The 17,940-nt window shown below is 37.3% G+C and overlaps 1 protein-coding gene across 4 annotated transcripts in view; it reads right to left on the reverse strand.

The window, feature by feature from the left end:
• ptprsa (protein tyrosine phosphatase receptor type Sa) overlaps positions 1-17,940 on the reverse strand; it is a 371,836-nt gene that overhangs the window by 187,408 nt on the left and 166,488 nt on the right. For all 4 annotated transcript variants that reach the window (XM_088349513.1, XM_088349511.1, XM_088349515.1 and 1 more), the window contains one exon: positions 7,716-7,952. In XM_088349513.1, the coding sequence (XP_088205639.1) occupies positions 7,716-7,812 (97 nt within the window). In that variant the 5' untranslated portion in view covers positions 7,813-7,952. The remainder of the gene's footprint in view (positions 1-7,715; positions 7,953-17,940) is intronic.

Raw genomic sequence — 17,940 nt, forward strand, 5'->3', positions numbered from 1 at the left:
GTGTGGCGAGGAGAGGAACAGTGGTGCCTTATTGGCTAATGTGGTAATCGACGGGGAAAAGCTTCTTTGGTCGTAAATGACAGCCATTAGTCAGTGAATTAGCGAAATGGATGACAAAATGACAAAAAAAAACCTTGTGAGCTGCAGAAAGATGCCACTTTCACAGCAAAAAAAAATATTTGGAGGTGATTCAAGAGCAGGTCTCATAAGATGTTATATGTCAAGTGTGTTATCCATTTTTGTGCAGTTTGGTAGTTTTTTTTTAGTTTGTTCTATTAGACTTTTTCACATATAAAAATAAAGCACATAAGAGCTCTGCCCGTGCACATTACTTATTAATGCACCTTTTAGATCACTCATAATGGCTGGAATATATAGTATATTGTGAATTCTGTATTTGGAAAGTGTATAACAAATTATTGCCTGAAATTGTAGATGGTCACACATTTTGCTCATTTTAAGTCATAACAAAATCTATCATATACATAATATACCAATTACTATATTAGATTAGTCTTAAGTGTAGACATACTGTCTATTTTGGCTTTCTTAAGTACAATTGTTTTAGCATTTAATGAGGTCTTTAAGGAGGTTTTCATTGACTTGAAAAGCGCTATATAATTTACCATTGTGATTTATGATGAATACATATATCTGTTAAACAAGATTTATTTAAAGTATTTTCCTACATTAAATTTTGTCGGTATCATGAGGCTATTATGGAAAACTGCATTTACCCTTACGATCTGTCCGACAGAAGTGAAACATTTTTGAAAAAGTGCCAGGGAGCTACTAGTTAGCAGCAAAGACCCGCATAGGGCTCCTGAGCAAGTTTAGCGGGTGGAGAGGACCAACTTTATTGGCGATAGAATGCATGTTCTTCTGTCTAGCCAATCAAAATGCAGAACACAATGCAAATAAAGGTTTCTACCCTGTGGGTTTTAACTAGAGCAGGACTTTTTGGAATATATGGTATCTTGTGAATTCTGCGAATAACGAGGAATGACTGTGTAACTGTTTTAGTATTATGAATTTTCTTTACTGTTGTCTTGGGAAATATTGAAGGGGTTTTGAAAATAGATCTTTGTAACTTAAGTCCCAGCTGAAGGTCCGAATTGCGGCACCCGCTACACAAGAAAGCAAAAAAAAAAACATCAATCAAAGCCAATTCACACAGGCTGCTCGGGTAAGGACCGTAACCGTGGCAACCAGGCCTTTACTTGAAACTACTGCGTGTCTTGTCAGTCGGTTTTCACACACAATCACTCACACTCACCCAACAATGACCAAACAACCAACTATCTGATTTTTATTTTTTTTTACTTTAAAGACAAAATCTTTTCGCCCTGTTTTAAATGGAGTTTCCTCGTTTTAAAAAATGTAATCATGGGTTTTATTTTGAGACACATGACTCAAATAAAAAATATATTTATATTCATATGTATATATTTTAATTCAAATATGAAATGTTCATATTGTTTTAATATAATAATCATTAGTAGTAATAGCAGCAGTATGCAAAGTAATAGTAGTCGTCATAGTAGTAATAGTAGTAATCTTATTGAATAATAAAACGGAGGTTAAATAAGGACAACAAAAGATAGGTAAAGAAAAATAGGAACAAAAAGCAGGAAAAAAGGAAAAGAAAATAATAGAAAAGAAAGCAGAAACGATAAATACTATTTCAAAATGAGACAAAAGAAGAGAAGAAAAAAATAAAAAAAGGTAAAAAATAAAATACAGAAAAGGGTAAGAAGAAAGAAGACACGTGATACAAAGAAAGGAAAAGGGTAAGGTAAAAAATGTAGGAGGCAAAGGAATATGGCAGAAAAAAAGGAAAAAGTAGATTTTAGTAGGAAAAATAAAAAACACTAGGATGTGCAAAATATAGATAAAGACAACAGCACAAAAAAAAGGTTGGCTAAAAACAAAGGAAAAAACGGCATAACGGTTTGTCAGGAAGAAAAGGGAAAATAAAATATGGAAGAGAAGAATATCATGATGAAAAGGAAAATAAAATATTTGTCAATATGTAACAATAAAGAATAACTACAATAATGGAAACAGCATACATAAAATACATCAGACTGTACAACGCAGAGTAGATTTCTTAAATTCCACCCTCTACTGTCCTATTCTAAGTTAACATAAAAATTTAGCATTATATATATATGAATATAAAAGTATACATTTACATTTATATTTGTTTATGCTGATAACTATGAGTTTTCAACAAGATTATCTTAAGTCTGATAAATACATAGACGAGAGCACTATCAGATAACTATCAGTTTAACCTTAAATCACGGAATCAAAATACATTATAAAATAAGTAAGAAGTGTGTCATGAAACGGAATGGGACTGTCTTGAAACGGGTCGGGAAGCAGGAAGTAGGAACTCATTTGCGTAGACGATCTGTCACTTTAATTGAGAAAGAAAAGTTGTCCAACACACAAACGGACCAAAAACAAAACAAAGCAGGCTCAAATGCAGGCAAAATTACAATCCAGGCATTTCTCAGAATCAAACAGAATTTGAAGGAATCTCTCAGAATGTTACACCGGAGTGCAACAAAGTCCAACAAGCAAAACAAGAATAAACAGGTATCAAACAGGCATGAACAGGTTTTCAACAAGGGTAAACAATGATCTGGCAAAGGGCAGTTCCAAAAGGAGCGTTTAAGTACCCATAGGAGTAATCAGGAAATGCAGGTGCCATGACAACCGTGCAGGACATGACAAAGTGAAATTTAGGTAAACAGCGCCCGCTTTTGGGGAGCTTTGTTAGGGTTTGCTTTCTCTAAATCATCACGTCCCAGCTTACGACCCGTTTCTGACCCCGACCAGGTTTTTGCTCTCCAGTCCCGGCTATCGACCTGTTTTTCCGTCCTTGACACCGCCATCGCTACGGAAGATCCACTTCCGTGTTCTGATTACAATCCGAATACGAGTGTCCGTTCTGGTCCTGACAGTAATTTAGTTAACTGCTCATCCAAGTATTAAAAGAAAAAGGAAAAATAAGCAGCATTGTATTGCGCTGCAAGGCCTATCCAGTGTTAAATATAGTGTCATGTTTTAAATGCATCGCTGTGATTGCAAAAAAAAGATCATTGTTGGCTTGTGAAGGCTGCTTGGCTGCGGGTGCACTGTCATCGTGTCGGCTCATCCGATTGCTCTCGCCACTTTTGTGTGTTGGGGTGTAGTGGCAGCCAGGTGTTGGCATCAAAAGAGTCATTTGCATTTTGATGGCAGATTTTCTCTCTTTGTTTATTATAGGGCTGTCGAGGTAATGCACTGACGCTTTAACTCTGGTATTAAGGCTTTTAAAACTCATGAGTTAAAGCAGCTTTTACTTCAGAGTGAAGAATTAGTTTAATAGTTAATTAGTTTCTTTAAAACCAGAGGTAAGGCAAATCCATAGCTAAAGCAGCTATAACAGTGGAGTTAATGACACTTTAAAACAGGGGTTATTCCTATCGTTAAAAGTGTTTTAATATCAAGAGGGCATGTGGCATCCATCCATCCAAAAAGCAAAGTACTATTGTAGAATCTTTTTTTTTCCTCCGAGATATGTGATGTGTAGTCTAGATTTGATGGTTTTGAGATGCCATTCTGAGTGCTTGTTTATTCTTTAAACATTTTAAATTATTTAACTGGGGCCAAAGAAAAGGTTTCCAAACTGTTGGCATCTTCCAAGAATGCAAAGAGTGCCAAGAGACTTCTTGGCGCAATGGCTTCCTGCCTGGGACTAAATAAAAGATGAACCTGTTTTCTTTCCATCTTACAAAGAAGAGAAAATACTGAAGGAAAATTACACAACAGCTGGGAACATGTAGATTGGATTTAAGTGTCACACGTAACACGTAAACAAAATGGAAAAAGATCATGTGTCCAAAATAAGTGATTGGAAAGAAACAAAATTAAGAAACAGGGAGGAACCTCTAAACGGACAAGTAAGGTATTTTTCCCAGTCTATTTTCCTAAATCATTTTGTGTCTTGTATATTTCTCATATTAGTATTTTGTTCTGTGCATTCGTCATTGTCCAATACAGTTGTTGATTTACTGGAAAAATTGAATGTTCATAAAACATGAAAGTTCAAAGTTTAACAAATTAAAGTATTATTATTCCTATTTTTATTACAATTAGCTACAGTATTGCAAATAATAACAATACCATTAGATGCATTCATTTATTTTTATGGAAATATTGCTTCCGTTTCCAAACATCTTTAAGAGATAAAATTTAAACTGGATTAATGTATACACTGGTAACCCAGTTCAAATGAATCTTTGCAGTTCTTCGCAAAAACCAAAGTCCACCTGTGTTGTCATGTGCGTGTGCAGGTAAGCATACATATCCAGTCCGGATATATGTATGCTATAAGCACGTATCAATGTGTGCAATATATGCTCCATATATATTCTGTCACACATTGCTTTGTGTTGAATATATATGCATGCCAATGTTGTATAAAATGACGGGTCTGTGACAATAAATATCTTGAAGTCTACCCTTCTCCAAGTATTCTTGAGGCAGCTGTAGACATGAATTACATTAATGCACCTACATATGATGGAAGGTTTTGCTGTTTGGATTTACTGCCCTGCCATTCTTTCTATTTTGATTAAAAGGTCTCATTTTCAGTGTGATATATGGACACGAGCGGAAGGGAGGCAAGAGGGGGACAACAGCGAGAAAGATTGACAGGCTTTTAGTGGGTCGTTTCCAAAAAGGAGTTTCACATCCTTTGTGTGTAATTGAGAGTGTTTTGAGGAGTTCCTGCTTAAACAAACGCATGACAGTATTTTTTTTTCTGGAAGATATTCAGAGAAAAGGCTGACTTGGAAGAAACGGAAATTTTCTATGAACGAGAACACAGAAACATGTTTAAAAATACTGAGTTTTTGCTTTTAAAACATACCCGCTGAATTGTCAGCTTTCGACAATGAAGAATAGGAAGGAAAGACATTGGTTTGTCAGCTGCCTCTGAGCAATTTTGGATGTTTTCCACCAGTCGAGGGAAAACACTGTGCAGTCACGTAACAAGATTCTTGACACCTCCATGCAATCAAAGGAAGACTCTATTCTTCCTCAGAGGAAATTTGATGCTCTTATTATTTTTCTCAGCTCAATCGATCTTAAAGTGGTGTTATACATTTGACTCTACAATTATACCACATAAAAAGATGGTGTGTATTTAGCAGTGTGTAGTGGTAAAAGAAGGTCATTCATTAAAATGAAACAATGTACTATAAATTATTGTTAATTGCAAGGGAACATTCCAAAAGCCATCCATGATAGGTGTCCATAACGTGGACACCTTTAGTTATTTAATATACAATTAAATACTCATATTATGCAAAACAACCAAAAAAAAACCTTCGTTATACACTGAAACATATGTTTAAAAAATAAAAGTAAATACCTGCCAACATCACCATTTTACCCATTAGACTACTGCTTTTCTCCCCTAAAAATGGCTACTGAATTTACAAAAATCTACTACTTTTTTAAATTTAAACTACAAAAAAAATTTAGTCTTTGGCTGCTTTATCTTTAAGAGAGACTAAGTCTTTGTGCGTGAATAAACTGCTATAACAATCACATGAGATTTCTGTTTTGGTAATAGGTATCTACTTCTGGTTTTGAAAAAACATTGTTTTTGGGGGGAGTGTTTTGCACGTAAAAATAGGGTGCACGATACAAATCTACCATTTTTTAATGTCAAAAGGTTAGCTTACGGTACACTGTACCTGTATATATCTTTCAATGCCTATTGCATATTGCATTTATACTTTTTCTCTTAGTGACTGTTTAGCCAATCAGAACACAGAACACAATGCATGATGAAAACCTGTGAAGCAGCGAGACCGAGCATGTTCAATTTTATATCACAATATATTTAAAAATAAGCAAAATTCCACAAACTATCATTTAAACCTGCATTTTTTTAAATATTTGTTTGTTTAAAATTTGCATTCATTTGACATAATATAAGCCTCACTTAGAGGGATCTGGCAAGTTTGTCCATCATATTGCAGCTATGGACACCCAAAAGCCAAAAGCCTTATTAGAAGCTGACCAAGAAAACTGAAGACAAATGGTGCGTTATGGTTACTTTGAGTCCCCGTACCCTGCCCAGTGATTTTTAGCACTCATTGTTGGTTGCACTAAATAATTAAACAACATCTAGTCGTCAAATAATACACCGACGGGGCGTATTATTTCCTTTCCTAAAATCGTCCCAAAAAAAGCTGATTTACATATGTTTTGCAAATGTGTTTATGTACTGTTGGTAATGCAACCAGACTCAAACAGACAAATCCCACCACACGGGCAACGGATTTACAAATAATGAACACATTGTCATCACGTCCGTTCTGTTTATTTGCAGAGTTTCCCCTTTGTTTCCCCTTCTTAATGCTCATCTAAACCCACCTTAATGGAAAAATGATGCCAGACAAACATGAAGCAGCAGTTGACCGGGGTGTATGCGACACTGATGTCCCTCCAATAATTAAATGGGAAAAGTATTGCTTTGTGCAGATGGCGTTATAGAATTTGCTTTGTTTAGACTTGGGATTTGAATATTTGATGGACAGATTATATAAGTATGATAAAGATAGAAGAATAAAAAGAATATAAGGACCAAATTAAAATTAAAACTACTCTAAGGGCTTGGGTTGCACAAAAAACTACAAATGTGCCGTATTTGCACATTTCAATCAGTCGGAATATATCATTGATCACAATTGAATATAAAAAGTTTCATTACATTGGCTGCCACAGGAATTGAACCCAGATCGAGTGCACCAAATCATTTCCACTAGACCACGAGAGATAAAGATTACACGTGAAAAGGCAATAAGTCTATCACACAATTTCTAGTCACTGTACCTAATTGTTGATATTTTTATTGGGCCGGGCCGCGAGATTATTGTCAGAAATTAAATTGGTCTGTGGTACAGCCAATTTGCAACGTTTTTACGAGACACGGGAGATTCTGAGCTGAATTAACAAAAAGGCATTGTGGGAATAATTGGGTCATTCTGAATTGAGTGAAAAGAACAGTAGTGCGGGAAGTAACGTCCAGAAAGATATAAATAAATGCAATGCTGCACGTATTTAAAACGTTTGTCACTTACAATTTACAGTTTGAGCTGAGAAAAAGTAAAACAACATTCTCTTTATTCTAACATATCTTTTCCATGACAATAAATAGTGTGATTATAAGATAGGACAAAATGCCTTTTCATATGTTGTATGTATTACTTGTGGTTTCTAGTTTATAGGATCCTGCGCCCTCCCTTCCGCAATCCGATTTCAAATCCAATGTTGTTCAATGTTAAGCAACCGTCCAAGTGCCTGGCAGTCAGGATTTGGTTCCTATATCATTGCTATCGAGTTCAATCTCCGTTGCCACCATTGTTATGCATCTTTTGTCGTTGATAAAACTTAGCCACTGATCAATACATGCACAAATATGGTGACACTTGCATGGTTTTGTCTTCAAATAAGGTGCACCGGATTATAAGGGGCACATTCCAATTTCTGGTCAATTTGGTGGTTTTCAGTGCACCTTTCAGTCTGGAAAATACGGTAAAGATTTAAAAAAAAAGGATAGAATGGAAGATGTTGGGCACGTGCAAAAGAACCGCATACTTTGTCAGAGTTAACCAAGTGTCAGCATGTGTTGTTGGACTGATACTTACATAAGGCGTGTGAGCCGGCGAGCAGCACTGATAGCAGCAGAGTGATGACAGGCAGCAGGAGTGGAAAAGAGAGATGAACGGCACACCTTGTGGCCATCTTGCTTCCTGGGCGCCGGAGCGAGGGGCGGGACGGGGGGATGATGTGCCGGGGGAGAGCTTATCTTGGACCTGGCTGGAGAGCCGAGGCCCTAACAGGACGGGGGGTATTGAGTTCTGCTGGCAGAATGGTTTGGCACGCTGCAAGAAAAAAGACAGACATTTTTAGTATGGGTGTATAGTATGAAGCAACAAAGAAGTGACTATATAATTTTTGGGGTCCTTGTTATGAAAAAGTATAATTCATTTATCGTCCATCCTAACAAACAGTTGTGCATCCACTCATCAGTCCACGGAGATCCATATCCATTCATTCCTCTCATCATCCCTCACCTCCCTCGCTTCATCCGTCCTCAAATCCATCAATAATTTCATCAATTCATTCATCATTTATTATTCTCACCGCCAATCCATTCCATTCATTCATCCACTAGACCACTAAACCATCCATCCATCAATTATTTCAACCTTCTATCTATCATCCATCATCTAACATCAATCCACTCATCCATCCAATCAACCACTAATTCATCCATTCATCTCATCCTTTCCTCCCTTCCTTGCTTCAACCATCCATTAACATATTACCATTCCAACCATCAAGTTCTAATATATCATTTTAACTATCAATCCAATCATTCATGCATCCAACCACTAATTCATCCACTATTTCAACCATCCAAACGAACAATTTCTGATACATAAAACCTGCCCACGGACATTTCAGTTCGTAATACCACAGTGCCTGAAAAGAGTGAGAGAAACCAAGTTCAGCTTTTGACAAAATGGCCCAACACACGATCAACATGACGTGTATATGTACTCCTTTTTTCTTTGCCCGGCAGGTAGAGGAAGTCCTTGGTAATGACTAAAGGGAATACAGACAGATGACAAAAGCAATTGTCTCGGTGACTTACAGAGTGATGTGGTTTTTGTTCACATAGTAAACAATATTGGAGGTGGAAGAATCCTTGCCATGCCTGAGGGAGATTACTCCATCCATGCAAGGAGGATGGCCGGGGTTATGATTTATGGTCCGCTCCTTAGGGCATGCCTTTCTTTTTTTATCTCGGCCGTAGCTAGCTATACAAACTTCACAATACAATTACAACACCTATTGTTGTCAAGCGTGAAAACCGAACATAACCCGAGGCTGTGTGTGGGCTTCGGATTAACGTTGGCTCCGCATGACTCCCTTTAGAGCAGTTCGATGCGGGACTAAGAAAACTGAAGAGATGGGGTACTGCGTATCGCCCTACTACGATGTATTTTTGACAGGGAAGAAACTCAAAAAATTAACAGGTTTTTGATTTACTGTTGAATTAACTTGAGTTAATCTGAGTAACAACCTGACGCTTCATATTGGCTTGCCAGTCTTGAATATAAGTCTTGAAGTTCTTTTGAATCATCTCGAGTTAATGCTTCTTAGCCACTATTAGCAAGTTAAAGTGTTAAAGTGTGTTGAATTAAAGAGAGTAAAATCACGAGGCATGTATAAAAGCAAACATTTTTTAAAACAAACCACGCTACATTTCAAAGAAAGGGTTCCCTGACTTGCCACCTCCCTCAAAAACGGATCATTAAACATCTGCCATTCTTGAGCAATTACGGCAAGAATGATGGCATCATTTTCACTGACTGATGGAAGTCAACAGTTACTAGGCTCTCTCAGTTTGACACGGTCAATCTATAACGATGATAGATGAGTTACCCATTTCAGAATTGATACAAATGTGTTAGATAACTGAAATTGAGAGTTCCGACAAAGGGGCAATGCGAGTAAGATGTTGCTTCCACTAATTTATATAAAACAGAGACAACTGATGGACTTTTCTTTCACAGAAACAAAGACGAAATAAATACAAATACAAATGTTTACCAAGATCCAAAAATGAATGTGCAGAGGGAATTTCCCACACGAAAGGGGGCTTGGCAAAACGAAAACAACGATAACAATACAAACAATGTTACAGAAAATGTATTGCATTCAAACAAACAAAACTAATCTTTTCTTGCATTTTATTTTCTGTATAGGCTTTTGGATGTAATTTTAATGGTCTGTTAAACTAAATATGTTTTCCTTCATTAAAGGGAGAGTATCATTTGACGACGGAGACCACAAAACAAAACCACACCCTTTTTCTTCTTTTTAATTGTATTTATTTATTTTTTTTGCCAAGCCTTTAGCGAGGTTTTTATTGTCTGGGTACCCATATCAGCAAGATGGCAGGTGATCATAGCAGCTCCTTCTACGTGAGGCTGATGATATATAAATTAAATACACATTTCTCAACCTACGAGCATCTTAAAAACAAATATAATAAAATAAATCATGTATTCTTGCTTATTATTTAAATCAATGTTGTTTTTATTGTACTGGAGCCATATCTCCCTAGTGGGGGGTGGCTAGAGTCAAGAACACATTCACATTTCTGACTCTTTCTGGGAGATTGATAAAGAGGAGATTCCCAGCCCCCTCGCTCAATCCAACTAATGTGTTGGGAGTTCAAACCCCCCAATTCCAACCCCAGGCAATGAGTACCAATGTTGTAAGGCTTAGGTATGACCCGGCAGAGGCTTGAACCAGCAACCTCCCAGTCTTGGGGCAGGCGCCCTACCCTCAAGGACACCGAGCTGTTTTTTATTGAGTTAATAAAATGTTTTACCGCTATATGAAACACATTGTCCTTTTTACTCAGTATTTTCAGTTTTCTTTAAAACATGGTTATATTTTAATAAAATGTTATCTTTATTTTTTGTATATTACTTTATTGTGTGTATTGTTTTGTATTTTATCTGCTTTTTTGAAAATTTCATAATATTTTTGAGGCCAGAGCAAGTAACTGCAGAATATGAATATGTTATCTTTATTTGAGAGGTAAGCAAAACATCCCAGTCTTAATTAGTTCAACCCATTAGCATAAAAAGAAAAATTGACTTCTACAGTCGGTTTTATATTTTCAGTTTTTATTCTTATTTTTGGGGAATTTGTTTTTGTTCTTTAGATGTTGAATGACGGGGGGGAAAAAAATCAAAAAAAGAAAAAAATGGCGTCTAAAGAATTAATCCAATCTGTTTAATTTTTGGGAGAGTTCGATTTATAATCCGGCGTGCTTTATAATCCAGAAATTAAAGTACATATGAGAAGATTATGAGTGATAAACAAATATAAAATAAAAAAGAATCCACAAATACCAGAGTCCAAAACATGGCAGTTTCTAAAAATATCTCCATGATCAAAACAGTCATCTTCCGATCCCTTGTGTTCCTTGTTCTACTCCTTCATTTCCTCCCTGCGCTTCCTTCTTCTTCAAACTCATGCATACTAAACTCAGCTTGCATTGCAGATGTGCAGCCGGAAATCACATGAATTTGCATGGAATAGCGGGACTATTATGTAAATGGGATGGTCTTCCTCCCAGCACGTTTCCACCTAGTATATCCTGCAGAATGTGCATCAGAGTACCCGGATACGGGGCACACCTGTCATTAGCTGCTATGCACAGGGAAGCCCCACAGGAGGCAGAACAGCTTACGCAACAAAAGCAGACCTTTCTGAAGGACGCCTGTAGCATTTTCATTTTAAGGGTAACTTTCATCAAGGGCAAGCGGCTCCACGTTTATATGAAGCGGGTGAAGGCAGTTTCTAATCTCGGGACGAATATTACAAGAAATAAATATATTTTTATTTTTATTTGTTACAAGACAGTTCGAAAGGCTAGTTAATAGAATAGGGGTGGGCAAACTACGGGCTTTTTAATCCAGCCCACCAAAAGAAAATTCTCAAAGAATAATGACAATATGTATAAAATAACAGAGAATGTATTTGATAAAAAATAGGGTTATTTTGGCACAACTTTTGTCTCCATTATACTATAGTAATACTGCAAAAATATTATAAAATTACTACAAAACTGTACATAAAATTTTGTGCTTAAAACCAGGGACATTTTGTATTATGTTGCATACATTCTGAAAAAGAAAAAAGTACTACCGAAATGTTAAGAAAAAAACTACTACAGTAATAACATAATAAAAAATACTTCTACACAAATACCATGACAAAAAAACAACAAAAAATGCTACAAAAATACTAAATAAATGCTACACCTAAAAATACGACAAAAATACCACAGAACTATGACAAACATACATCTAGAGTCATACTAAAAACACGACAAAAATACTACAAAAATATTACTAAGGAAAAATAACAAAGATTATACTCGAGAAATACTACAAAAAAATACAACTAGAGTAATACCACACAAATACTACAGAAGTACTTTAAAAATACATCTACAATAAAAACTAAACCCCCCAAAAAAAAATTTCAGAAAACTGTAAGCATTTTAAAACCAAGTTGATGAGACTAATCTTATCAAAAACAAGTATAAAAAGAAATATAACACGCCTGAATGTGTATTTATTCATAAAAGAGAATTTTTGGATTGGTTTCCAGGACGTTCCCCTTTGTCATAATTTTTAACCGAATGTGGCCAACGACTCAAAAAATGTCCCCTACATCGGCTCTACAACAACAGGAGTACAGGAGTAAATAAAAAGAAAGAAAATCAAGTATAATGTGTACATTGCTACCGAGAAACAACACTGAATGAGCAATTTGAGTTCAACTTTTGTTTGTGCAAGGACGACCAAAACAATGTGACCTTATTATGGGAATGTAAATTCCCAGCCTCAGAAACATCTCATGGGAGTTGCTTTCCCACAAGCTTCTGCCCTTCACTGTTCCGCAATTCAGGACCACAACTCTTATTGTATGCGCCGCAGTATATGTTGCACTGACCTTTTGTTAGTCCCTTGGTTATCTTTGGGACTTTTTGTGTTGGCTTAAAAGAAAATTTTGCAAATAAATTGAAAATTACTTTTGCTTTTGTATTTTTTTGTGTTTAAGAGTGGGAAATAGTGTACACCATTTTGTTGCAACAATAATAAGGTTCATAGTGTATTACCATTAAAACCGCCCGTCATTTGAAAAGTTATTGAATAAAATTGAAATTTTCAATTTGAAGCTTCTTTTTTGTTGTGTTTAGTGGGCTCTGCTGGCCTAAACATAAAGAAAAGTACTTTCTTGCTAAGTTTGTACATATTCATCTTTTTTATTATTTAATTTTCCCTAAAGACTATAGATGAAACAGTTAAATGTAAAACGCCAGACCAAACATTTGTGAATAATATTATGTTTTATGGGCAAGTACTAGCCTGAAATCTGAATTTTGTGCTCCTACAATATGAATGAAGAAGCAAAATTTAATTATTTCTATACATCACTGGGGTTGGCCATATAGAGAATACTGTCGAGTGATGATGACATCACAAACCTTAATAGTTCTGCAGGAAACCAATCCCGGCATGATTGGTCTTTATGTGACCATCCCAGAAAATTTTGGGGGATTTTGTTTCTTAACTAGTATTCTATAAGCACAAGGTTAATGAAAACAGTCTGAGCCTGAGAGCTACTTTTTGTTACTCCCTAAAATAACAACTTGTGTTATTACTAAGTCATTACTGTGTTATTAACAGGTTGTCATTATTAGAAGCAAGTCAACCACGCAAACATCATGTCAGTTAGAAAGCAACTTTAATAGAAAACGACCAAAGACTGGTGAGATATTTTTAGACCTGCGCTAATCAGGTGTTTAAGGGGGCTACTAAACGTTAAAGACAACGAATTGTATTGTTTTCAGTTGAGTGGAATTCCACGAAAAATGCAAAAGAATGGGCGAGTCTCATGTATGGTACATCGCAAGCGGCTAAAAGTGTTGACGTGTTCCCCGTTCCTAGAAGAATTATTACCTTGCCCTTAACAACGAGGTGAAAATGCATGGAAGCCAAGACAAAGTGGATAGTCTCAAGCAGAAGTAATGGGATTGCATCGTAACTTGTTTTGGTGAGTTCAGCAACTGAATTCTTTGATTTATCAGTTGTTTTGAGTAACCACATTTTGAGATTGGATTAAAAGTGCTGCTGAATGCACTGAGCTGACAAAAACTTCATTGTTTTGGTTCACTGTACTCATGCCAAAACTTCAATATTCACCAGTGGGGTAGAAATCTGGTGTTTTTATTCAATATAGCGGACGAGACCTGCTTTAGGGAGAAGACTAAAGCCCAGCGCATGCCTGCAGCCAATCCCTGCAGCGCCACTGGCGATCGACATTTCGCTTTTGGCATCAGGTGTGCGGGGATACTTTTGAGGGAAAACAGCATGGAGCCATTCGCGTTGCATATCAAACATGTTTGATCGTTGTGGCGCTAGGTCACCAAATTCCTTAAGTGTCCGGGGCACTGAGGAAAAGGGCGAGAAGCACTTTTCCACAACGCATGCACACTAAATAGAAAACATGGTGAATATGGAAACATTTATGACGCCCCTCTAGAGGACAATTTGGTTGATTTTTTTTTTCCATATTACACCCGACCTGTCAAGTCAAGTCAAGTCATGTTTATCTGTGACGCCCTTAATCACAAGGAGTCCAAAAGGGCAGCACAGACTTCAGACTATTTCAAACTACAGACTATTATTACACCATCCCCTGATTTAAAACCTACATGAGGGCAAGGAAAAACTCAAAAACCTCAGCATGAGGAAAATGAAGAAACATTCAGAAGGGACCACACATGAGGTAATCCCCTTGCAGGATGACCAGGCCAAAATCCGTCATTGCTGTAACAAACAATAAAGTTAAAATATGAAAGGTTGTTCATAAGCTGTAGAATAGAAGTGTTTTAAGCCTAGATTCAAACAGTTCCACTGTGAGATTTCATGTTTACATTAGAAGATTACTTTTTTGACCAAAAATACATATTATAAACATTGATAGAAATACTAACCGTTGAGAATCTGAACTTCTGAGGTTTTTGATCATTTTTAATCCTTAACTAAACATTTTGTATCCAAAAAGAAAAGAAAACCAGCTTGATCGTTATTTGTGTGTTCATTGAATCAGTATCTCATCCCTATTTCACAGTAATAAAGTTCTGATGGTTTAAATCCCTTAATACCACAGCAGGATCCAAAAACAACGATTACTTTCCCTAAAGGTCAAAATTGCGGCAGACGAGACGGACGACTCTGACGGCGTGTCCCCCCCTGACACCCCTCACGAGAACCTGCCGATAGCACGGCGTTCTGCGACTCGCAAGATGGCGAAGAGCGATTAAGCGGTGGCTTGGATGACCAACTGCATTGGAGGAACAGCTTTAAGGACCTACCGTTTGGATTAGCCGGCTTCCAAAACCGATACCAAATTACAACAGAGCGTGGCCCAGGTAAGATGACCACAGCTCACCCATGCTTCAACTATTGACTGTTTTCTCTGCATTTTATAGTTTTTTTGTTTATTTAAAATGCCGTACAACAACTTTTGCATGGGATTTTTTTGAGAAACTTTTTTTTTGGTAGACAGCTCGTCTTGCCCATTCGGCTCTAATCCAGATCATGTCTGTCACTGTTACCAGACGTAGATTGCTAGGGTTCCGCATTAGCAATCTACGTCTGGTACCAGTGACAGACATGATAACGTTTGCACAAAATATTTGTGTTTTTATACTATAGTTTGTCTTGCTGTGGGTGTATTGGCTGCCGCATTGTATTTAAAAATTGTATTATCCGTTGATTGCAATCATCAATAGGTGGAGCAATTGGCTGTTGTTGTCATGTATGTAATACACAGGCATAAAAATTGGAAGTTGGTTAAAAAGGTGAGAAGCGTACAGAGAAGGTATGTTCCAGTACACTATATTACCATTAAATATTGAAACCTTATTAATGTTGGTTGAATTTAGCTTAAGTCGCTATCATGAAAGAAGTCAGAAAGTGCTCAGCTCAGTTACTGTGGTGATTTATTCTCTACAAGAAACAAGCTAAGATTATCCCAAGAGATACATTTGGCAGTTCTTGCGTGTGAAAAATGTATGTTTTTTTATTACACCCTTTTGTGCCCCCAATAAATGTTCTCCTTTGATCCACACAATCCACATAGGGAACCCTTTTTGACTTCAAAACTGTGAACTTCTCCAAAAGTTGAGAGATTTTCTTGCCTGAATACATAACAGGAGCAAAACTGTAGCTCTCACAGTACTTTATTCAATATTAACAAAGTCACGATATTTAAACTTTTCCACCGACAAATCAAGTCCTCAATTTAGACATACAAATTTAAACCGCAGTGAGAGTCATCAAAAAACGCTACATTTCTCTTTCTGTATCATCGGTATCTATATTATGAAATGAAATGAAATGATCTGCATTTATATAGCGCTTTTCAAGTCAATGACTTCCCAAAGCGCTTTACATTGTGCTTCACATTTCCCAATAGCGGCCGTGATCTGTGCAGCCATGTAAGGCGCTAACCTGCTTATTGGGGGTAATTGGGGGTTCAATGTCTTACCCAAGGACACTTCGACATGTAACACGGACAAGCCGGGATTCGAACTGGGATCCCTTAATCCTAAGACTATCGCTCTACCTCCTGAGCTACTGCCGCCCCAAATATTAGGTTTTTGAAGTTTCCTTAAATTCTCGAGGAACGACAAGTGAATTCAATTTGGACTGCTACTGTAGAACGACATATCTCCCGTCTCTGTTTCAATCTGGCACTATTTTCCACTGTATGTTTGCCATGGCACTGTTGTCTAAAAATACAGGGCTCACATGTTACGCCACCAGCCCCAGGGTTTTCTTTCGGCACAGTAGTAAATATGTTTATTGAAGGTATTGTTGGATACATTAATCAAAACATGACACAAAGAAAAAAAAAATGCTGAGAGTGAGCATGGCAAAATATGGTCACCTTACGCCCCCTCCCCTAAGGAAATTTGACAGATCTGTTTCTGCCAACCTTTGCTTAAAGGTTTGCACCATATTTGTACTAATAACCGGGTCAGGCAAAAAATTCAAAATTTTTGGTATCCTGAAAGAAATAAAGTTTCCATGCAAGTTGCTGGTAGGTCTAGGCACCCGTAACTTATATCTGTGACCACGTAAACCATCAACACGACAGAACTCAAAAAATTGATCAGAAGGCACATCGATCATTCCATGCAGTACTCTGAACACAAAAATTAAATCAAATCGAATTCTACGGAGCTCCAAAAAGTCCAAGTTCAGTCTTTGTAGTCTTTCCGGATATGACAAGCTGTGCATCCCAGGTATCCGCTTCGTATACCGTCGTTGAACTCCTTCCAGTAGGTTAATGTCCTTGAGTAAGTAAGGGTTCCACACAACGCTGTTATATTCTAACCCGGGTCTAACATAAACGCAAAACATTCGAACTAAGAATGCTGGGTTCTTGTTGTAAAAGTTTCTGTAAATGTTTGATGCTATGTTATTGGCTTTGTTGGTAATTTTGGCGATATGCGTGATAAACTTAAAGTTTGTGTGCACACCTTTGTAACCCCCATCTTGAATGGTCACATGATCCGAAAACACATGACGTAAACAACGTGGAGCAGAGCTGAAAATGGGGTTTGGTATGCAGGGGCCCGGTGCTATTAGCGTTCTGTAGTCAAAGGCATTAATGCCAAACACACCCAGGGGGTATGTGCTAAGTGTGTCCGGGCTTAACACTACCAGACAAAGGAGCACTGTTTGCTTTTCTGCCTCTCCTCATTTTCAACCATCACGCGGGTCAAAGGGCGTAACTAGCATTGTCCGTGATGGCAAACAAACGGGCCACTGCAAGCATCAGAGGGAGGAATGGAAGTTAATGAATTGAAGCATTTGGGAGCTGAGCAGGGAAGGAAGTGAGACAGGTGCCAGATAGTTCTTGACAATAAAGATGGAGTTGATTGGATTGGACGTTTACGTTTGTGTGTACGGGAGTCTGAGGTGTGACATCATCTTTTGGCCCCCTTCCAAAAGGCTCAGACATGCAGTGCACCAACTGGCCCAAGGCTTGTCGAACACCCTTTGAAAATTGCCACAGGAGAGAAAAGAAATGTATGAAGGGCAGCTGGGACAGCTGTGGAAGAGAGGCTCTGGAAATAGGAATTGGAGACAGGAGAGAGTGAGATTATTTGGAGCAACTCTGAGGGAAAAGGGAGGAAAATTTAGGCTGATTATGAGTGTAGAAATGGTTCCTCTGGCAAGATATTTTTTATTTTAT

Source organism: Urocampus carinirostris, chromosome 12 (genome assembly GCF_059441175.1).
Source record: "Urocampus carinirostris isolate Australia breed hairy pipefish chromosome 12, RoL_Ucar_1.0, whole genome shotgun sequence".
NCBI lineage: Eukaryota > Metazoa > Chordata > Actinopteri > Syngnathiformes > Syngnathidae > Urocampus > Urocampus carinirostris.